The following is a 23,900-nucleotide window of genomic DNA, read 5'->3' as shown; positions in this document are numbered from 1 at the left end:
TGAGAAAACGATTGTTGTGATTGGGTTTTGGTTTCTGGTCCATGCTCCCGTGTTTTTAGTTGAGTCTCTTTTGTTTCTTTGTACGTGTTACTTTGTTTATTGCATCTTCTTTTTTTGTATTGGTCAGGCCAGTGTATTAAAACCTTGGTTCTCTTGGTAACTCTTTCATAATTTTAGCTGCTGTTGAAATTCAAATATTGTAACAAATCCCAACCTTTATTGTATATTTATTGTTTTCATTTAAATTTATTTAATATTTTTATGCAGAAGGTAAAACTGTTAAGCTTTTCAATCTCCGTAGTGATTGGTTTCCTATAAAGACAAAAGTATATATATATACGTTAAAAATCTTTAATAATATATTGAACAAAAAGGTCTCATTTTGGGCTATCGTAGAATTTAAAGTGGTTTGTTTGTTTTCATGATAGGATTATGGATAGTCTAACAGGGAAGCTCCAATTACATATTTTTGAGAGGTATCATTTGCGCCATAAACATAATTTCTAATTGTTTGAATTGTGCAAGAATTAGAAACTCATTTGCTCAGTCAAACTGTATATATATTGAGCATTATATTATGGACCATGAATGTATGAAACATGTATGGTGAACAGAAGCGCAAACACCGTTGGAGTTAGAAGCGGGCATAACTACGAAAGAACGAACTTTTCTATTAGTATGCGAACGGTGAAATAAGTCGCCGAGAAAAACGTGTTTGTAATGAGCTAAAGGTCCATCGCTTTATTTAAGCAATTCATGTGTTTGGCTGTATGTTTTGGTTTGTCCATATATATTATTTTAACTTTGAGTTAAGATATTAAAATGATTTGAATATTTCCTGTAGCTCTTTTAAAAGAGAGAAATCAAACTACTTATAAAAATGACTCACTCCACTTTTTGATATACTGATGTTCCTAGCCCGGGATAAAGGAGGAAGAGTCATTCTATTTGTTTTGTTTTGTTTTGTTTTGTTTTTTTGGGTTTTTTTTTTTGGTTTTTTTTTCAAAATTACACCATATTGCATGACACAAGTGGCGCAATCGAGTACAATAATTATTGGCACAATTGAGTTCACGTTTTAGCAAAAGTGGGTGGCGCAAATAATTTACTGGTGCAAAGATATTTCCTTTTCAATATCGGTCTCCATCTTATTATTTTTTTTATTTAACTATTAATAAAATAGTAATTTCGTGTATCATCAACTGAGCAATGACTCAAAGTTGCCTTGCACCGTAGAAAATATATAATTACAGACTTTACCCCTTCAGGTTCCATCCTTAACTTATTATTATTATTATTATTATTATTATTATTTGTAACACCAGTGATGTTGGTTTTCAAAATGTTAAAAACACGACAATTAGTTATACTGAGTTGTCGGGGTAAACACATCGAGGGCTACTGTTTTTGTATATCAGTTTACTGGAACTTGATTTTAAAATTGTTAAGTCTGAATATTATGTCAAAACAAATTATCGCATGAAAGCAATGAAATTTGATCTTATGTTATCTGGAAGAACAGATCTTTTGTTTTAAATTGATTTGATAAAAAGGAAACTTTTTTGCAGTGAATTGTTGGTAAAATAATTGAATAAACTTTAGCAAGAAACCAAATATTTTAAATCTAGGATAACAAAGACACGAATTGTTGGAATCCCTTGCCCAATTTTTGCAATGAACTCATATTATCCTATGTACCAAGCAAAATTTCCTCTCAGTACTGTAACATTTTACGGAAATAAGAATTTCAGAAAAACTAAGTCAATAAACACATTTATTTATTCCCAGAGAGATCATGTATTTGTTATTATTATTATTATTATTATTATTATTATTATTATTATTATCATTTATTGGATTCTTACTAAATTTTATCTTTATTTATCTAGATCCATAACTTAAACACCATAATTGCATTTGACTTTCGACTCTAGAAAATTAAACTCAGCATAAAAAGACGTTTTCAATCACCTGCCTAATTCGTTAACAAATACTTGTTTTTGTTTTTATTCATCCTCGAAAATCCAGGAGTGCCTACGTATACTATAAATCAATCGCTTTTGGTTACTTTATTATATCTGCCGTTTTACAAGAGCCCCTACTATACCGAAGTTAATTTATCTAGTCAACCTGACCGTGGCATCTTTGGAATTGAATGGTGACAAAACAAAATGTAAATGCTAATTGGATAATCAAAACATAATTAAACTACTTTACAAATAAGACATACTTTGTATTTTAGTTGCGTGGAATGAACCAATACATAAAACAATTCTTCATTGTAGTATTGAGTATTTCGCAAAAATACTTCCAAAAGTGTGATGGAGTCAATCCGTATCGTAGGCTTATAATCCACTCCTTGGTTTTCAATGATGGTCTTTATTGATTAAAAATGTTTTAATGATAGTTCACAAATTAACACAACAGTAGAATTTTTTACGTTATGACTACTTCGTGACAGTTTCACACGAAAAATTTTATTTTCACACTTACCGTCACAAATGGCTGTTGATTCATCTGACTGATCTATACAGTTACTTTTTCCATCACATATCTGATACCAACTAATACATCTAAGTCCATCCGCACATTTTACACGATTCATTTTACATTGAAATGCTACAACATCAAAATTGGCGCAAATTGAAACTTCATATACAATTGAATGAAACACTTCAAGTGTTAGGAGCATGCTGCATATTGCTTTTTGTTTTCATATATAAAAAATAACAAGGTAATTGGTTTATTCATAAAGGCTCATATGCAGAATTTTCTAATAGTCCTTCCGGATAGGTAACGCGTAATCGTCTCCGTATACAGCATGTTGGGATCGTTATTACTAGTAACTAAAAGACACCAGTGAGTATCTGTGTATGTAAAGGCTTACCTTTTTATGTCAAATATTCTGGATGTTTAACTTGCATAACTCTCGAACAATTGTAGCACGTCGTGAATACCGTAATTTGGTTGTAACAATAGGTGTTCCTCCGTAAACTACTGGCAAGGTACCGTAAAGGTCTCGTAACAGTTAGTTTAACGATGGGAAGTTTGTTTACAATTGTTCGTGGATTCTTATGAGTGATGTATACTGTGAGTGTTGTTTAGTGATATTACAAGCACCTTATGCACAGTTACGAACACGTGTAGATTTTTCAATTAATGAGAGTACGGTTAGTTAAGAATTTGGTTAAAAATGTTTATGGGTGATATTGGAAGAAGTAATTTTAGAATGGAAGATGTAACTGCGATTTTCCGGATTATCTCGAAAAAACACTTTGATATTTTTGCGTATGTAGACCGAACAAATACGCAATAGCATTCAAACTTCATTATAATTATGCATTTCTTTGCGCCTTACGCACGGATTCCTTAGAAAAAAAACTATTGTATGTAGAGGTAAGTGAAGGTGGAATAAATCTAAAATTTTAATTTGTCTGCATCCTGTTCGAATAAGTCCTTTTTCATATTAATTGATTCCGAATCATAAAGCATACGTAATCGGTATATATGTATAATATATATATGTGTGATAAGCATTATAAACTTCTTTGAAAATCAAACAAAACTACTCTGTCATCATTTTCGCGACGCTAAAATGTATTAATATAAGCAAGGGAATCAAGATTCTATTAGAATTAACCAGGGAAAAATGTTGTTCCATTTACCATATGTCGCTAATAAGTTAATGCAAATATAATTAGAAATAACAAACATTTACTTGTCCAGAAGTAAAAATTCATCCAGTACAACTCTTAATTTTAGAATCGGATCGGAAAATAATCCAGACTGATTCCACTACCAGGTGCATAGGAGGTTTTTAAGTAAGAAGGAAAGTCGGGAGTTCCAATCGTGTCAAATACATCTGCTGTTTTAATTCTTGAAGATTAACGAACTATATTTACAAATCCTTAACTCACCTCTGCACATATCTGGTTTCTCGTCAGTGCCATCAGAGCAGTCATTTTTACCATCACACGCATATAAATCGTGATAACATTGTAAACCGTTGTCACATTTTTGGGTACCCGATGGACAAGTTGAGGCTACAATTATATGTATTATGTTTGTCTTTACCAATAAATAGCGTCAGTAGTCGCGTCTGACGTCATTATACGTGTAACAACTTCCAGGTACAAACAAAAATGATGTATTGTTTTGCTTAAGGCTGTATGCAACGCACAGTTTAGCAAGCAAATAGGAGGATTAGCTTTGGCAACTGTCAGAATATATAAAGAGATGACACACATCATTTATAAGTTCTTTGGTTTTCAGGTCAATATTAGAATAGAGTAAGTTGATAAATATGTTAACTTTCTGTACTAGTTAATATTCATCATAAAAAGTCAAGTCCGGGGTAGACAAACAGGAAAGGAAAACTATGACCCGTCCAAGTTATTGTCATATGATAATCATATGACTATCATTTGGTAATCATTATATAAAATAGAACAATAAATATTTCAAATTTCGTAATGCTGTGCTCATGTAACCAATGAGTAAGATCAAGAACCGAAAAAGAATACTCCGAGCCAGAAATATCGAAATAGGAATTAAGCCAAGTTCTTCCTGATTACAAGGCGTAAAGACTTTTTTATTGGGAATTTTGAATTTTACGATATTGCAAATTTCGGCACATAATCTAAAACAATATGGGTTAGCCACAGCCTACCACCCTGCATCGCACATTTTTCTTCCTAAAATCATTGAAAAAAGGGATGATAGCTGAATAGGGATAGATAGGATAAATAAACGGTGGTCTTTTTTCTTTTTTTAGAATAACTCTGAGTACCTGATCTAGATACTGTAAATAGTTTTTTTTATATTTATTCTTTGTTTTTGAATTGCATTTTTAAATTTTGAATTAGTTTAAAGGCTACTTTTATCTTGAATTAATTTCCATGACCCATAACTGCGGGTCTGTATGATACCTATTCAGGTTAGAACGTCTATCGTGAGCCTTGTATGCGATGCTCGGTATAAAATTTTCGGAGCTAACGGTATGCCAGTTTTAAAATCACTTCTTCTTAAGGTTAGATTAGGTTTGATTAAGGTAAAATGTACCTCTGCATAAATTTACGTCTTCATCCGATCCGTCCTTACATCCCTCAATCTCATGAGATTCCCCATCACATAACTCGTACCATGGAGTGCATTCGTCGCCACTAGCACATTTCACAGCAATGTCGGGACATTGAAACTCTACCAAGGTATCATCAAAATAAAGATGAGCAATTTTTTTGTTCAAGACATGCTTTAATTTCCTTATACAACATTGTTTTTGACATTTTGTCATTGCAAAAACAAAAATAATTATATTTCCTAAATCGAAAAAGTCTCGGTAAAGAATGGTTAAATCGTACCATCAGATGACTGAGAGTTCCCAATATTCCTCACAAAAGAGTTATATCCGTTGTATTTCTTTATTAATAAAAGGTCTTAGATCAAGAAAACCCAATTTGGGAGTTGGTTTATGACGACTTTTAGAAGTAGGTCTCTAAGATTATCCTCATTATCTTTTTCATGAAAAAAAATCCGAAAGAACTATAAAAAAAAAAGGGGGATGCTTAATTGCTATACACAAGTTTGGTTTACCCTGTCCAATATACATACTTTGACAATTTTGTGGAAGTTCGTCTGATTTATCCTTGCACATGGCTTTTCCATTACAATAACCTCGTTCATGGATACATTGAAGACCATCATCACACTGAACATAATTTGGACCACATGTGTGCTCTGGAATATAATGTTAATATAGATCTTATCGGAAAACTAGGGAAAAAAATTGATAAAAAAATGAGCAAATGAAAATTGCTCTGTATGTATGTAAAGTGCACACAATGATTTTTTATATATATAGGCAAAAACAGAAGCCCAGTATTGAGGTTATTAAAATATGGCAAAATACCAAAACATGGCCTGAATGTGAACACAGAAAAGAAAGCAATATACCATACCATTTTTTGCAAAAACTGTAAATATAGACGAAATCCAAACACCAAGAAATTGGTATGTCTGGACATACAACAATGAACGCAATTATAATATAATATTGAATAAAATTAAGGCTATCAATTATACCAACAAACTACAACGCTTGTCCGTTTTAAGTATAGATTATACAGACCTCTACAGAAAGCCTCGTTTTCGTCAGCACCATTTTCGCAATTGACTTCACCATCGCAAAAAAATCCGTAAAATATGCATTGATCTGAGTTACCACACTTTTCGTATCCCGAATCACAAACTCCAGCTACAAAACCAATTATAAATAGAATTTTAATTTATTACCTAAGATTAACAGTGGGTGGTAATGATATCCAATAGTGCATTAAATTCAGAATTTTGATAAACTTTGATTCTTTTTTTTCCAATTTTTAAAATAAATTAATAATCGGTGGAATATGTATATTAAAAAAAGGACTTACTTTTTCAACTCGAGTTTCTCTCTTTTTCTCAATGGTCATGCCAATAAGTACCTAAGACATTCGTTGTTCAGGGACAATTCGTAATGCAAGCAAAATAAATCGAAGTATCAAAAGTTGAATAAGTCGACAAAGTGTATTTTGTCTATAATGAGGACTGTTCACTTTGGTAGATGACATTTACTACTTTCGTACTTCGTTTTGTTTTAGTATCTTCTGTTTAATCTGTCCTACCTGCTTTGACAAAGCCTAGGGCAACCAGAATGTACAAACTAGTTTGAAGAAATCTATGCATGATAATCCTAAAACAGATTACATTATATCACATAAAACAGTGTTCAATGCCTATACTCGAATAACGTTAGTGAAAGTCATTTTAATATTTTAATAAAAGTGAAACTAATTTCCACATCAAGCTCAAACGACTTACATAAAAATAAATACAAGTTAGTTTACTGAAGAGAAAGACACCGATTGATATTTTTTTTTTCAAATAATTTTCACTTTAATGTAGATCTTGTTAATTAATATATTTTCTGATGTCCGACACCAGATGTTTTCCTTTTGATATGTAATACATTATACATGAAGTTACGTGTACCTAAAAAAATAACCTGCCCCGAAACATTTAAGACTTAATCAAATCCTAACAAAGATTAACTGTTATCTGTGTAATTTCGGAGGCTACTGCTTTATGATACGTTGTTTATGAATACGAGCAAACAATCTGAAAAGTATGCATTAATGTTTTAGATACATCATAATACTTTGATAAAATATATTTATATTGGACCTGACTATTTGCAATACTTACAGTTTTTGATCAAGAGCTCTTCTTACAATGAGAACATGCAGGCATCTGCTTTATTTTTCCTTTCATTATATAATAAATGTAATTACATGAGGGATCAGGTCAAAACTAAATATCGTGTAAAAATAATTAATTGTAACATACGTGACATAATTAGATGTAAATTTGGTGTTTAAAGACAGTAATTGCAATAATTAGTTTCTTTTTTAATAAGGTCGTCATGGATTGGATAATTGTTTGCTCTTTGTTTGAATTTCAAAACATGTATGTCCTAAATAAAGGCGAATCATCGCGAATTTACTTTTACTATTTTCTGGTTAGTTTAGATAGACGGTGTCGTCTGATTAGTTTAGATAGACGGTGTCGTCTGGTAAGTTTAGATAGTCGGTGTCGTCTGGATAGTTTATATAGACGATGTCGTCAGATTAGTTTAGATAGTCGGTGTCGTCTGGTTAGTTTAGATCGTAATGAGGAAGTTAAATCGGTAGTGATCTACCTTGGTGATATATCGTGACAACAAATTATTTTTAGGGACAGAGCTAGAAAGGAATAGACCCAAAAAACACATGATGCTTAATAAATAGAAATTTGTAAGAATGATGATATATTAATATATATGGTAAAGTGTTTACAACATAAAGATGTTACAGCACTGGTGAAAATCGAAAAAAAAATTAATTCAAGATGAAAAAAGCAAGTAAATATATCGTAAAGAGAATAGTACATGGCAACATATGTATCATATGCTGTATCACCCTCGATCAATATCAGCCCTTAGTCAGATATAGATATTTAGGGATGATACAGCATGTACAGATATTGCCATGTACTATTCTCTATACGATATTTTTACTTGCTTTTTTCATCTTAAATTTTTTTTTTTTTCGATTTTCACCAAGGCTATAAAATCTTTATGTTAGCGGAGGAATTAACAAAACTTATATCTCACAAAACTAATCCTACAAAAATCACACAGCAAGCGATTAAAACTAGCATATGTTAACAGGCAGACATCACATAAGATGTTAAACTAAAAGAAAATGTCAAATGTCTATTTCTAGAAAAGCAGAGGACGCTTACCCTACCGGTGCACCTGGTCTATGCTCCCAGTTTTTAGTGGAGCCCGAGTTGCTCATTTGCTTTTGTTACTTTGTATGTATAATTTTAATTACTTTATATTATTTGTTGTGTCTGTCTATTTTCTATGTCTGATTTTTGTCCCTAGATTGCATTTTTTATTACCACTATAACCTTGGTTCCCTTGATTACTCTTCCATACATCGGCAAAAAATACCGTAATCTTTTGTTACTTTGTATGTATAATTTTAGTTACTTTATATTATTTGTTGTGTATGTCTGTTTTCTATGTCTGATTTTTGTCCCTGGATTGCATTTTTTTATTACCACTATAACCTTGGTTCCCTTAATTACTCTTCCATACATCGGCAAAAAAAACCGAAGCATCGCCAGTGGGATATCAAATCTAAACATATGGTATAAACATGAACACACACCAAGGAGCAAACCGAATAAATAAAGATAACATATTTCAACCGAAGTGAAGTTAACAAGACGACAACACTAGCCATATAAACTCCCACAAAAACCCAGGATTGACATCAGGTGCTTCGGAAGGTTAACCATCTCCTGCTCCGCCAGTGGCAGCCGTCATAATGCAATTGAGTATAATCCGGTAATCTAACAAACCTAATAAGCTTCGCAATACGTGTCAAACACTATTTATTCACATTCAATTCGACTAAGTATCTGACCAAAAAGGACTTTTTGTTCCTTTTAATTTGTTCAGAAGTATTGTCCTAATAATGTACTGGCATCATGAGTTAAACTAGGCAACTATTTATACTTCTACTTTCAATATATTACATGGATGTCAGTATCCCGACAAATATATCGTGGTAACCCAGAAAATAAAATATTTTAGAAATTGCTAACTTCTGAGAAAATAAAAAAGATGGTTGTAACTGGGTATTGGTTTCTTATTCTCTTGTACGAATGATTCATGATTTTAGCTTTTGAAGTTTATAAGATAAAGCCTATGGGTATTTTCTATTTAATGCTTGCAATTAGATGTATTAATTACAAAACTAATTATGAAGAGGATGTCCATGCAAAAACCAGGCAATGGTTGGCACTAAACAAATTTTGTTTTCTAAATTTTTTCACCCATTTCATATCTCGAATGCATCCTTTCTCAAAGTTGAAAGTTGGTTTTTGATAAAAAAAAAAATGATGGTGAATTTTTCTGGCACTCTTATAGAAATCTGCTTTTATACATGTTTCCATATTGGTGAAGTTTTATTGAGTTTGAAGCGTTGGATTTTTTTTATATATCAATATGGGTCTGTTTAAATGCACTACGAATAATAGTGTCCTCGTACCTGTACTTGTGCTATCATTTAAATGTTAGTCCCGGTAAGAATCAAGTAGGTGAAACATGGTTTAAAATAACCATCATTTTGATACTGTAATTTGACTATTTGCACCATCAAAAACAAGGAAAATGAACTTTTTCAAGGGCAGATAACTCTGTCAAAAACCTCATTTTTTTATAGAAAAAATTCTGAGCAAAGACAGTGATGCAGAGATCAAACATTTTTTTTTTCAAATAGAGACAGATATTACATTGTCAGATCAGTGGGTTTTGACATATGTTTCTGATTTTTCCTATTTTGCCTGATTCTTACAAATTCTTACACTTAAATTGTAAGAATCTCTTTTGATACAAATTAACTAACACGTGCAGTTGCCTAAAAATACGTATGTTCTCCGATCCAATGCTCTTCTTCATATGAGCACAGAGATCTGCTTTGTTTCCCTTTTATCATTCGTAACGTGTGATTAAATGAGGTAAAAGCTGAAAATCGTGTTAAAAATAAAGTATAACATAATAAGATGTAAATCAATGTTTAAAAAATTATAATTGCAGTAATTTTTTCAGGTCGTTACAAGTTGGGAAATTTTCTGCTCTTTCTTTGAGTTAAATCATCACGTTTGTACTAGATTAACGTGAATCACTGCATATTTAACTTTGTGAAGTAAGTATCTGACATTTGGGGTGTAATTCAATACACTTAAAGCTCAATATGTACAAGCATACGCACTGTACTACAGCCAACTGAACGCATTGGACTACATCCAATTGAACGCACCGTACTATATTTTTTGTAACACTGTAGTCAGTGTGAAAAATATATATCAAAATTAGGTCGTTTTATTTTTAATAAAACTGATTGTTTTTTTGTTTTGTTTTTTTTTTTTTGTTTATTTGGGTTTTTTTTTTTGTTTTTTGTTCTTTGTTTTTTGTTTTTTTTGTTTGTTTGTTTGTTTGTTTGTTTGTTTTTTGGGGGGGGTATTGCTCGTGAAACTGCACGAGATTGTTGGAAGACTGTATACAGAATAAAGGATCTTACAAGCGATTCTTTTTACTAGTCTTCACGCAGCTAAGATACACTAAGCACACGCATGCATTGTTTTTTGTTTTGTTTTGCTTTGTTTTCCCTTTAAAGACCATAAATTTTAGTCGTGCAAATATACTTAACGTTAAAAAATTGGTCTCAATTTTTTTTCTTCCACAAGGGAAGTTACTGTTTACAAACACATACTACCCAATTGATATTAAGGAGTTTGTTATCATTTCCTCATCGATTTGCATTTCAAATTGGCTAACTTGCCATTTTACATCTAATGTGCCGGTGGCATACCGGTAAATCACTTAAAAACTAATTAATGGACTATGAAATCTTGTCTCGACAAAGATTACATTCTTAGCCTTTCACTTGCCCGCAAAGTCAACATCTTCCAATATGAAATGATATATTGTGTGAAGCAATTACTTGAGGACAAATGTGCCAGTACAAGAACATTTCCTGTATGCTGATTTTAAATTTTAGGAACAATTTAAAAGGGTGGAATGTAATGGGAGTGACTGTTTACAGTTTATATTTCAGCATGATTTTACTACTGATATAAAGAGTCATTAGCCGATCCTACAGTTCAACTTATTACTTAATTATTGAAGTATTTGTATTTTAAATATGCTTAATATATTTGAGAACAATATTTAGTTCGAAAAAATAGTCGCTATGATTGGTCATTTAAGCTTCCATTTGATATGATATTTAAGCGAGTTAATCGAGGCGTTTATTCGTGCCACTTATATATAGCCATTTAGGTATGTAACACACCGTTTTAATACTTCAAGACGGTTACAATCTTTACGTTCTTTGCTTTATACTCATCTCATACGATTTTCATATGAACGTACTTTTCCGACTAAATGCTTTGTTTTAGGTTGTTGTTGTTTTGACCTTTTCTTTACATGCTTAATTTTCACGAAATTATTTTACGTCTGCTTCTCTGACTAGCTATATACATGCAAATGACGCGGGCCCCATGCAGGTCCGGGTGTTAAAAGAATAGGCCTGCAGCAGCGCTAAGCTTGTCGTAAAAGGCGACTCAATAGTGCTCAGAACCCTAGCTAGGGGCTAGGGCGCTCTGCCCACAGAGCAACTGGGATGTGTGTCCCAGGTGGTGGAATGGGGTACCCCTGGCGTTTTACATGCTGGGGTTGTCAGGCTATAATACGTAAAACCTGACCGCAAACCATACACCGTGTTAGGAAAGATGCCACGTTCCTCGCACGTTAAAGAACCCTACTTTGGTATTCTCCCGGAGTAGGAACCACTGGGATCCACCACAGGGGGCTAAATTGCCCGACCTTACCCAATCCCCATTTTTCAGTGGCAATCAAAATTTGTCGACCCCATTATCCTTGTGTCCCATCCCTTTTTCATTTCATCATCATTTCATGTTCATTTTATCATCCATTTTATGTTCATCGTCTGAATATAGCTGAAATATTGCTGCTCGGACGTTAAACCCCAAACAAACAAAAGCAAATGACGCGGAAAGTTATCATTTATCAAACATGTGAACGTAATGAGATCAATTTCAAATAAAAGATACAACTATACACGTTCCTCTACTTCATACCTGACCTTAAGTATACCTGATAATACATGATGTTTAAAATCCAATTTTCACGTAATGATCTTGTCTTCCCAATTATAAACGCCATATTTCTGTCTAAAAGGTATTGAAGGAGAATGGATATGGTGAATATGTCAAAAAGACATCAATCACACTGAGATGAAAAATGTAAAGTCAAGGTCACAATGGGTCTTCAATGGACGACGAGGAAACCCTAACACCACTGGGCAGACTGTAACTGTCCTCAAAACAAAATTATACACAGGTGCAGCGATAGAGTTGCCCCTATAGACCACAGAAACAAAACAAATTGAAATATCGATTTTATATAAAACACCGTCAAGTTTTAACCTTTAACTATCATTTTTGATTTGATTTAATATAACTTTGAGTATATATTTTAGACCCAGTTTCTCAATTATCCATATCCTTACAATTCTTCTAGATAGACAGGTTTGTTTGTGGTCAGAGGGAAATTAGTGATGAAATTGAGGCCATAATTGTTGAAGAAAAATGATGAACCTTAAAAAAACTTCATTTACAACCAAAATATTATATTTCTCGCATATCATATAACGAAGGAATATCGTTTAGCCTCTCCAAAGAGGAGGTAGTGGAAAACAATAAATTTGTACTACCCTCCTTTTGTCTCTATACGAAAGACGATGAGTGTGATCTACCGTCTATGTACTGGATGCCGAAACTTCACAAGAAACAAAGCAACATGTCTGGATCTGCAAAATGCACTACCAAATCGATTTTTTAAAAACTTTTTTACTTCTATACTCACAGCTGTAATATATGGTCTACAGATCTATCACGACACTTTTAACTCCCGTAGTGGTATTAATTCAAAGTGGATCCTGAAAAATTCGAAAGATCTTCTTGAAACCCTCAAATCAAGATTATTATCAGAATACAATATCAATAAAATTTATACTTCAACTCCTTATACTTCTATTTCCCATATTCAGTTAAAACCCAGACTCAAAAACATAATAAATCGTTGTTACTAAAAATAATTACACCTAGATACAGATATGTAGTACATGTGTTTGGTAGAGAAATCGTTCATACTTTATAAAAACATATTCCAAATCATTTTCTATATATATACCGAAAATGTTTTCAAACTGATGGATTTTTTTTATCATATTTGTCCATTGTGGTGGATGCATCTTCCCCAAAGAACTTGAGATAAATAATATTACAGACACTGTGAAGTCAGCCTCATATCTTTACCTACACTTACAGATCGGTGGTAAAGAAAAAATATTGACCAAACTATACGACAAACACGATGACTTTTAATTTCATATTGTCAACTTTCCCTTCATCTGTGACAACTTTCCATTAGCACCTGGTATGGAATTTTCATATTATTCATACGCTATGCCAAAGCCTACAGCAGTAAATACACAGATTTTTGTACCACGCTAGACTTCTTACAATTGGGCTCCTGAAATAGGGTTATGTTGCTACATCTACAAGTCATCACTACAGAAGTTTTATGGTCGTCATCATGAATTCATGGATCGTTACGGTGCATCAATCTGCATGATGTGAACCGATTTGTTAAACGTGTCAGTTTTCCTTTCCACTTTCGTCCACCCAAGACTGAACTTTTTATGTCAAACTTGGTGTTTCTAGAAAAGCAGAGGACGCTTACCATACAGGTGCACCTGGTCCATACTCCCAGTTTTTGGGGGAGTCCGAGTTGCTCATTTACTTTTGTTATTGTGCATGTATTATTTTGGGTATTCTATGTTCTTTATTGTGTCCTTGCTTCCTTTCATAACAAATAAAAGAGTAAACAGGAAAACAATAGGTTCACACAATTATATTCAGTAAATTATAGCTTTGTGTTGAGATTTTAAAATCAGTTACTCAACCCTATACTCCTAAATTAAAGTTTGACTAGAGATAATACCCATGAAAAAAAATATAAAAGGAATAACAAAATGATATGTATAAATATAAATAAGTTAAATTCATTTCAAATGTTCTTCAACTGAAAATATATCACTTTTTCTAGCATAGGGAACATGTCTCCTCGGTAGTGCTCTGGTTCACTTGATTACTCTATCATATGTATTGATATTTACTAGTAGGAAGATTCGGCAAAATATTTTGTAAAATGCTTATATAAATGCATTACGTGTGGCTAATGTTCAACTTGTTTTAAAATAATACTAAATTTATACGAAATTGCAGTTTTTTTACTTAATAACTTAATGCTTTTACTTCTAAAACCGATGCAACTCTCTTTACACACTTGAATGAAAAGATTTATGTGTAATGTAAATAAATTAAATGTCCTCCAATTAACTTTGACTAGCTAGCGGCAAATACGACTCGGCGTCGCTTCCTAATTTTTCCGTCACATTGAGGGCACAAGTCGACACTTTCAGAGCATTTAAGGCAAGTTAAATGCCAACAGTTTTCAAAAACTATATTTGGTCCGTTTGAACTACATCTGCAACAGATAAATCTTTGGTCACATTCCGGGCAAAAGTCAATACAGTCTAAGCACGACTCGCAAATTACACTTTGTCTACACTGCAAACACCGAATTATAGCTTCACTCTTTCTACATCGTCCACATGTAGAATGATCTGAAAATAAACACAAATTAGTTTATTTGGCTAAAATATGAAATTTGAGACATAAACAAACTCGATGCATTAGATCTGCTATAAGATGCAAACATCTGACTAATGATGCATGTACTTTTTGAACATGCAATGTGTTTATTTTTGTATTCAATACATATAAAACTTGGTGTACACGTACTTATTTTCCGCGATTTTTATTTTATTTTTTTGCGGGCCTGTCAAGTGAGCATATTCGTGAATCTTAGTCGTGTCGCGGTTTTAGAAATGATTGATGTAATATAATGTTAAATTTCAATTTTATGATAACTGTTTTTTCGCCATTTTTGTTCACCGCGAAGATAGCGAACATTTGTACACCTGAAAACTTGACATGTTGAGAGTACTTATGTTTTTACACTTGATTATTGGTATCAAAAGTAAAAGTAGTATCTCTTTAATTGTAATTGCAGGCTGACACACCCCTTTTTCAGTGTCTGGATCCGCCCCTGTATTGGTCATGGTTTCACTATCCAATGGCTGTGCTGCGTCCAAATATACAATGTATATCAGCACAAGCAGCGTAGTCGAAGTTGAGAGTAAACATACCTCTTTGAATTGTGTTGAAATTTTCGCCAGCTTCTTCATTCTCATAGTGTTTTTGCTAAAAAAAAATTACACTATATCATAGTTTTATCTTCTAGACGTACTATATACATAGTACAGATGAGAGTATTTCTTTGTGTTAATTTTTAAGTACATTCCAACAAAATTATCGAACACCGATCCGATCCTTAAACAAATCAAGTCCAAAATAAATCTGGTATAAAAAAATAAAATGCCGGTATTATACCACCGGAGCAGCTGGTACCGCAATTGTCCTGATTTGATACAGACATGTCAAACGAAATGGTCGCAAATTTAGATTTTACAGCGCGATAAACCTCCCTCTTCCATTGCAATGTGAATATACCAGTAGTGATTAAATAGCATTTTCATGATATTGTCATAATCGGTAAATCAGCGGCCACATAAGCACAAAGAACAATTTACAAAAAAAACAATCATTACTCATTATTTTATAAGAAACTGAGTGTTTTTCAACCGAGGACTGATATAAAAAAAAAGATTTTTTTTTTGGTAAGAGACCTTTTGAGACGCATTTCCTCATACCCCTAATTCAGGAGTCTGCTCCGCAGATATTTATGGCGTGCAAGAAAATCAGCGTAGTCAGTACTTGCTATTGCGTAGCGAATCAGTTGTGAAATACTAACACCATATGCAGGAAATGGAGGTATAATGCTGCACAGGTAAAGAAAATTTATGATATCAAAATTAAATCCTTCTCTTTTATCATCAATCTTAGTGCTAAGATGATTACTGTTTTCAAAGTCATGGCATTAGACGATATTTTCAACTGAGTGACTGCTCTAGAAGAAAATGGATGTTCAAAGAAATCCTATGGGTAGAGGAGTTACACTATCACTATGATTGTTTCTTATCATAATATTACATATTATTAGATTAGAATATTCCTTTATTGTCTATGTATTGTAAGTGATTGTTTAAACCCTATATGTGGCATTCCCTATAAAACACCCCTATACCTATATCGCATACTCCGAATCACACACGTTATCAACCTTCGACCTATGTCATCCTGCAGGCCGTTAGTGGCCCTTGGGAGGATAAAAGAGTCTTGGGTTGATACTGCATGCACGGATTTTGACATGTGATATTCAGTATACAATTTCTTAAATCTTTACGAAAACATCTGCAGACTACAACAAGTGCAGCATTTAACTGGGAAAAAACATTTCTGTTTCTCAAATTTTAAAATCTTTAAAAGGCCAAAATTAGGATGTTTTCCTGATGGACAACATCATTAAATTTAGTTGATTCAGTTTGGAGACCAAACAGAACAGAAATTAGTCACGGTTAATATTTGGTAAGGGTGTTGTTCCTATTGCACATTTCATTCTTGAATTGTAATTAGTTCCTTTTCTCCCATCGTTTGATATTCCCATCTTTGCTTCTTCTCTTCGGTATTCCGACTTTTTCTTATGTGCTTCGTTATGTATTTGCTAGATATTGTTATATTACCATAGTTGCTTCTTTGTGTCGTTTCTCCGTCATCTTAAGTTTTTTGTTACACCTCGGGCAATAATCAATACACTGTAGACACAAGACACAAACTACACTGCGTTCACAGTTTGCACATCCAATATTTGCCTTCTCATTTCGACATCTTACACAGGTACCGCCGTCTGAAAAAAACACAAAAACAAGGTGTTGCATGCAACAAGCAACTAAGTCATGCGGTAAACAAGAAGAAGATAAGCGAAAAACCTGGTAAGAAAATACCCGGTACAGTTCACCCTACAAAAACAATATACTTAATATCTAAGGATTCCCTTACATACTGGCTGAGAAACATTTTATACACAAGTGTAACGGCCGGGCGGGCATATCTGATGAATAAGTGATTGCAATATAGCCGGAGTAGGTGTACAATGTAATTTGATAAAAAAATATTTATCATAAATATATTGGCAAATGTGAACTACAAACGTCTTATCACCTATGTAATTCAAATCAATTATAAGGCAGACAGACGTCCATTCAAGGAGATGTTACTATTTGAAACACAAGTACAGCATTGCAAATTTTGCAATGTTTACTTTATTGCTATTTTTGTATTAGAAATCCAGGATCGATACGGTGTCTTCAAAGAATGCCATCATACAAAATGTAGTAGATGTTTTGATAGTGATAGTAATCATTTCCTTGATTGAATGTAGATATTTAAGATTTACAGTAAAATCTTACATCGGAAATTACAACTTTTATTCTTTCGTAGATTCTTCTTTAACATTCCTTTTTCAATTTGGGACGATTCATGATACCATGGAAGTATAACATCTAGACAATATTATACTTCCATGATTATATACTTAATGCATATTTTAATTTATTTTGGATATTACAGATCTTGAAACAATTTATCCCTTCGTAAATTTTATCAGTGCCGGATTTTTTTTTTTTTTTTTTTTATTTGCTTGATTATGATTCCTTTTTCTGTATCATATATTTTTTTTTACTTTTTACTGCACTTATCCCGTATTTCATACTGTAAATTGTCCATTATCAGTCGTTGCTTAAAATTAACCATATTCATAAAATGAAAATAGAGTCTTCATTTTTATAGAAAGTTAATTATTTTTACTGTTACTTTGGAATTATAAGTAAAGATGAAATTTACTTAGACTTTGTTTTTATAACTAATTCAATTGATAAGAAATTGCTTATCCAACATACAATGAATACCAACAAAATTCTTTACCTTTAATACCTAAATTTCAAAATTCTGGTATAGGTTGAATGAACAGTCGATACCGCTGTTGGTGAATCAAAGTCCCCGAGGGTATTCACCAGCCCGGGAAACTTGTCGGACTTGAATTTTGATTATAGATTGAATTACGAAGTTTGCAAATTAATATCACTTTAATTTAAAGATTTATTTCAAAATTAATAGGAAAACACTTAGGTAAAATTAACATTAAATTACCTCTATGTATTTTCGTATCGCCTAAATTAATATCTTTCAACGGTTGCGGTAGCTGAAAATAATTATAAACATCATTACATTGATTAAATCATTATTTTTTTGTTATACTCTTAAATTGTGGCAAATTAAAATGGCAGTAACCAAAAATGAATGGCATTATCCTTTTAAAAAATACCATTTATATCGTTTATAGGGCATTTTTGTGGCTCGTGTCGGGGAGCTGCATTGTTGTTGAGGGAGAGGGGTGTGTGGCTGTTTATATTGCTGTAAGTGCTTTAGTGTTTTATGTGACGACTTGTTTTCTTTATCTTCGGTTTTCATGTGTAAACGGTTGTTCTATTTAAATTGTGTTTGTAGAACTTGTTTTGTTTCCTGTGTTCACGATTTTGGATTGATTGATTTATTTATTATTTACTGCTAAATATTATTGCCCTTTTTTTGAATGAAATACATCAGGATTATCTCTCTTTCATCACAACTATTTACATTTAATAGGTACGTTATATTTAATCAGGTCAATATACGGTTATTCTCCATAAAAACGGACAATTGATTTGTGTGTGATATATTAAATCCTTAAAAATACAAAATATTTTCAGCAATCTTGACGTATCTACGTGGCTGCGTTTTTTTATTATTTAAACAATAAACTAGTAAGTCCATATAATTATGTGGATGTATTGTTTGTTTTTTTTTATTTTCCTTGGTCGCGTACGTCAGATTAAATTAATGCCTCAGCATCTGGGTTTAAACAATGTAAGATTAGGAAATATGTAACTTGAATTGTTACACGTTTTGTTTGCACAGCCCACAGATAATGTATAGTATTGTTACCAAATAATAGTTTTCCGTTTGTCTTTTCTGGACTACCTCAGATGGACCCCTCTTAGTATCAGATTGTTTGTCCTTTGATTCCGAGCATTCTTCTTCTTTATTCAATGGGATTTTCTCTTTTAAGATTTTTATACCATCGTTTCCTGCATAATTAAAGCTGTCGTCCTGTACTTGTTCTGTCGAAAATAACAAGTCTTTTCCTGTATATAAGAGTCTTCTGTGACTGTCATCTTTAACTGCAGAATACTTATCTTTAAATTGCTTTTCTGTCAATCCAAAAGGACAGAACAAGCACCTTACAGAATTTGTTTGACCTACAAAAGAAAAATTTTTATACATCAAACATAGAAATAAAAAACGTGTACATTTATTTTCTCTCCAGTTTAAAGAATCAAATTTATCTACAGAAACGTGTTATAACTAGAGAAATGGTTTCCCCCTTTCCACATAAAATAATTTCCAACGTTTTTCATTAGAAAAAAAATCAATAACTTTAAAGCAGTATAGTAATGTCTATAAAAAGTCAAATTTAAACCAATATGATGCACATGTTTAAAGTACATGCATTAATACAATTTGCTTTAACAACAATTAACTTCAGTTTCAAAGGAAGAAAAAAATTAATATGCTTTAATTCTATGGGGTTTTAAGTAAAATACACAAATAAAAAGTGAAAAATTATAACTTTCTCAAATTAAACTACCAACTTTAATATTTAAATATGTTACCTTCATAGTAAAATCCTTTTGATAGATCACGACGTTGGTCATCTGGTGTGATCCATTGGCATCTTTTGAATGAATAAAAACCTTTATATTTTGAAGACAACTTATTCTTTTTTCTGGAACAGTTATGTTTAAAAATTTGCTTGAATAATTCATCTGAAGACTTAGCTGCATCTGTTTCACTTTGGCTGAATTTGACATATTCATAATCAGAGTCCATATTCTTATCTTGTAACTCATTGTTCTTTTGACGATCAGCTGTTTCTGCTTTTGCTCCTGCTTCGAATCGTGTTTGTTCTAAAAGAAGACGGTCTTCATTGTCAGTTCCGGTTTCTAATTTTTTCACGCGAGGAATACGTGGCGGTGATCGTGAGTACTCGCAGCTTGGATGATGACTTAACTTTATTTCCACGATATTTCGTTGCACTTCATAAGAAATTGGACATTTGTGGCAATTTATCGCATTTTTTCGATCAAAATAAAATCCATTTGATAAGAGCTCTAGAATATCATGATTGTTTCCGAGAAGTGGTTTACATTCCCACAAAGAACCACAACGCAAAAAAGGGGAGACATTTGAGGGAATCAAAACTGGATAAGTGTTTGTTACGCTCTCTTCTTTAGTTCCTCTTTCTATCACAAATCTAAAAATCCACTTCTGTTTTAGCTCTCGGGTGGGAAGTTTAGTAGTCTTAACATTAGGTACCTTCCTTCTTTTGAGACAAATAGTTGGTAAAATGGTATCTTCCAACAATGTTGTTGTGGATGTGTACATATTCCCTTTTCTGCGTATAAAAAAAACAAGGTAACAAGTAGTATGGTCAAAGACAAAGCTTCTCTCTTACACAGCATGTATAGATATGTGTACGCTTGTAATTGTTTTTTCTTCGTTTACTAGTATTCAAATGTTCTCTGTGGAAATTTTAGATGTTTTTCAGGTTAGTCATTTTTTATGTATCTAGTGTTCCCTGCACGCAATTTTAATTTCCCCTTTCGAACCCCTCTAAGTTATCAGTATTTGGCCAATCTGGAAATTTTGATCAGTTGACTTGCGTTTCCATGGAAGAGCGTCTTTAAGGTCAAAGGGTAAAAAGCGAAATTATACCGACTGCGTCGGAAAAATATTTGACTTCCCTTTGTGACAGATTTATCAATCAATTGGACAATATCTTTTTTATGTTTCCTTAACAGATAAAGCGAACAACACTGCAGGATTTCATTCTTTATTGCTTTGGATCGGTTTGCTATATGCAACTAAGAGTGTTTCTTTATCACTGAAATCTGTGGACCCTTAATTAGTGTGCAGTATAAAATTTATTATGAAACAAATTAGATCATTAAAAATATTATGTTCCAGCTCCAAATTTTGCCAGTTTGTCAATGTCAACGATATAAGATGGGTATATTAGTGTTCACTGGCGAAAAAGGGGGTCCGATCCAGGGGACTATATATAATATGCTCACTTTTCTCAAATTTTGCAAGAAATAAACAAAACTTCTGACAAAAATGGTGATTTTCCATCCAAACCCCGGAACCCTCCCCTGGATTCGACACTGAATGGACGCAGGCTACTACGCAGAAAAAATCAAGGTAGCCATTTTTTACTTGGTATGCATGTAAATTGTGATGAATTAAAATCATATTAATTTAAAACATACCTTGCTAACCGTCCGTGGGTTGGTTTATGAGATTAACACAACGGTCAACTCAATAGTTTGTGTAGTGTGGCCAACTTTATCCCAGGTCTCCAAATGTTTACTTCCGTGTTTATAGTTATCTATTGTCGTGATGAATTGATATATCAGTTTGGGGGGGTGGATGATGTCTCCTTTTTCGCGACAGAATATTAAGCAATTTGTTTTTTCAATGTATGTTTGTTAATGTTAACAGATGCTTAGAACAGTTTAGTGTCTCAAAACTTTTTACGGTATTTGAAATCGCAAAATTGTAAAACTTAAAGAAGTGGCGCGTTTTTTCTTTTGCTTGGTATATTAGGTAATAACTATTTAACATGACAATGGTGGGAATGCAGTATATTTAGCATATGCAAAATTACTTAAGGCTAGGCATAAATAGTTTTTGCTAGGCATAACTTTATTTTAGGCTAGGCAGAACTTTTTATTTTTGTCGCTAATACCGCACCATAGCAGTCGCTTAATTTTAACTCCGTTGTAAATCGAACCAATTTAAAATTGTCTACGTGTTTAACTTGAACTCTTTATTCTAAACCAAATATTATGAAAAGTGTACGAAGTGCATCACAAACTTGGGCACCGACCATTTTATTAGGGGGCTGTGATCTGTTTTAAAAAAAATAAATGTCTGCTCATCCATTGAATAAAATAAAAAAAATTGTCTGTATTTTCTGCATTATTAAACAAAACAGGTTTTCCAAATAAAATTATTTCGGTTTTTTTTTAAAACTCTTATCTGACAGCAAATCCCAACTCCCTCCCCCACCCCTGGATAAAAATTGTGAGATGTTGGTCATTAATGTGTTCATATGTCCTTATATTACTTTTTAGTTTAAATTTAAAAACTGTCATTGTTCGTTTCTGTAGATTTTATTACTTTTGTTGTCGCGATCTTCCGTAGCTAATTTTAGGTGTGTTTGCACTTGTTGAAGACCTTTGGTGATCTCTGAAGTATTTACTATTTTGTATTTAGTTTATACGATGGTCCACCATATCCATTCTTTTTCTTATGAAATCCCATTTCCCATCCAATGTAAGCATCACATTCACCAGCCCATGAAAGCATCCCATGCCACACCCCATGTAAGCAACCATTGATACGAGTGTTTCATATGTAATACTGATAATTCATAAACCGCAATAATAATTAAAATTAGTTTTAATATAAAACAATCATGAAATATAAAATAACATTAACTAACAAACATAGTAACCATTTTTAAATGTTACATAACGTCAGTGCATGCGACTGAAATGAATGAATTGTTGGGTCAAATTTTAATCAGATTGGTATAGAAGTACTGAATTGTTTAAAAGTTATTTAACCTTCAACAAAAAAGTTGAAATACTGAAAATGTACTGTAAAACACAATACTTAAAACGAAATGAAAACACAAAACTGAAAACGAACTGAAATTACAATATGTGAAACCTGCTGTAAAAAAAAACAATATTGAATTCGTATTATAAAACACAATACTAAAAAATGCAATGTAAAACACTAAACTGGAAGCGTACTGTCTAACACAAGTCTTGAAGCACACTATGAAAAAAACAACAGTTAAGAAACAGTACTAAGTAATAGCAAACGTTGATAAAGACTTCGCGTGATGTTGGTAGCACTGAACGCAATTTGAACCATACATATGAATAAATATGCAAAGAATATTGTTACAGGGGCGGATCCACGATTTCTAATTAGTGGTAAATGAAATTAAAGGCCAAGGGATACAAGGCAAGAAACTTTTGGTTGTGGTAGATTTGGAAATAATCAAGAGAATATTACCCCCATTAAGCCTCCAGGAATCCGCACCAATACTGTCTATCACTGTAAAAGCAGTACTTCTATACAGTAGTAGAATTAGTTACAGTGCAAAATAGAAATTTACAATTGTGCTGGTAGTTTATAGGTCATAGAAACGTGTCTGTTCACAGTGCAGGGAAAGAAAAACAATCATCATTTTAACTACATGCCTTTTCTGTTTATGAATGCTGGGTACTCTGTGCAATAAAAAAGTGTGATACATGTAATACCGATTATACGTCTACAAGCAATTTACTTCCTCCTCTGGAAAACTAATAACGCTGATAGTATTTTTGGACAGTTAATGGGAGAACAGGCTCCTGAATCAGTAATCCCTAAAGGGATTACCAGCTGCTCCAGTGGTGTAATATCTATTTTGCCAAATTTATTTTGGACTTAACTTTATTATGAACAGATTAGTGTTCGGTAATTTTGTT

The 23,900-nt window shown here is 32.6% G+C and overlaps 2 protein-coding genes across 3 annotated transcripts; both read right to left on the bottom strand.

The window, feature by feature from the left end:
- Positions 1-212: 212 nt before the first annotated feature.
- LOC148613277 (uncharacterized) lies at positions 213-7,366 on the bottom strand. Its single transcript, XM_088586600.1, has 8 exons — positions 7,240-7,366; positions 6,660-6,727; positions 6,128-6,253; positions 5,611-5,736; positions 5,062-5,199; positions 3,918-4,043; positions 2,494-2,619; positions 213-312 (listed from the first exon to the last, which is right to left on the bottom strand). The coding sequence occupies exons 2-8, from the start codon at positions 6,718-6,720 to the stop codon at positions 260-262; spliced, it is 756 nt and encodes a 251-aa protein (XP_088442726.1). The 5' UTR covers positions 6,721-6,727; positions 7,240-7,366; the 3' UTR covers positions 213-259.
- A 6,704-nt stretch (positions 7,367-14,070) lies between these two features.
- On the bottom strand, positions 14,071-21,783 carry LOC148613276 (uncharacterized). 2 transcript variants are annotated; one of them, XM_088586596.1, is made up of 7 exons: positions 21,624-21,783; positions 19,968-20,749; positions 19,240-19,553; positions 18,406-18,457; positions 16,941-17,104; positions 15,447-15,501; positions 14,071-14,861 (listed from the first exon to the last, which is right to left on the bottom strand). In XM_088586596.1, exons 2-7 carry the CDS (start codon positions 20,737-20,739, stop codon positions 14,581-14,583), a joined length of 1,638 nt encoding a protein of 545 aa, XP_088442722.1. In that variant the 5' UTR covers positions 20,740-20,749; positions 21,624-21,783; the 3' UTR covers positions 14,071-14,580. The 2 variants fall into 2 exon arrangements, with proteins under 2 accessions (XP_088442722.1, XP_088442723.1); XM_088586597.1 differs by having other exon boundaries at positions 19,276-19,553.
- Between the last annotated feature and the right edge of the window lie 2,117 nt (positions 21,784-23,900).

This window comes from Perna viridis, chromosome 6, assembly GCF_037379345.1.
Source record: "Perna viridis isolate PV_CMFRI_1.1 ecotype Kerala chromosome 6, ASM3737934v1, whole genome shotgun sequence".
NCBI classification, from domain to species: Eukaryota; Metazoa; Mollusca; class Bivalvia; order Mytilida; family Mytilidae; genus Perna; species Perna viridis.
The sequence above is the reverse complement of the archived record's forward strand: the minus strand, read 5'-3'. Positions and strand labels throughout refer to the sequence as shown.

Coding starts and splice junctions, on each gene's coding strand:
- LOC148613277 (XM_088586600.1), bottom strand. CDS start 6,720: ATGCATAGATTTCTTCAAACTAGTTTGTACATTCTGGTTGCCCTAGGC. Junction 5,200..5,610: donor ACTTCCACAAAATTGTCAAA/GTATGTATATTG, acceptor ATACCTTGGTAG/AGTTTCAATGTCCCGACATT. Junction 4,044..5,061: donor AGACGTAAATTTATGCAGAG/GTACATTTTACC, acceptor ATATAATTGTAG/CCTCAACTTGTCCATCGGGT.
- LOC148613276 (XM_088586596.1), bottom strand. CDS start 20,739: ATGTACACATCCACAACAACATTGTTGGAAGATACCATTTTACCAACT. Junction 19,554..19,967: donor AAAAGGATTTTACTATGAAG/GTAACATATTTA, acceptor TTTCTTTTGTAG/GTCAAACAAATTCTGTAAGG. Junction 18,458..19,239: donor AAACGGAAAACTATTATTTG/GTAACAATACTA, acceptor AATTATTTTCAG/CTACCGCAACCGTTGAAAGA.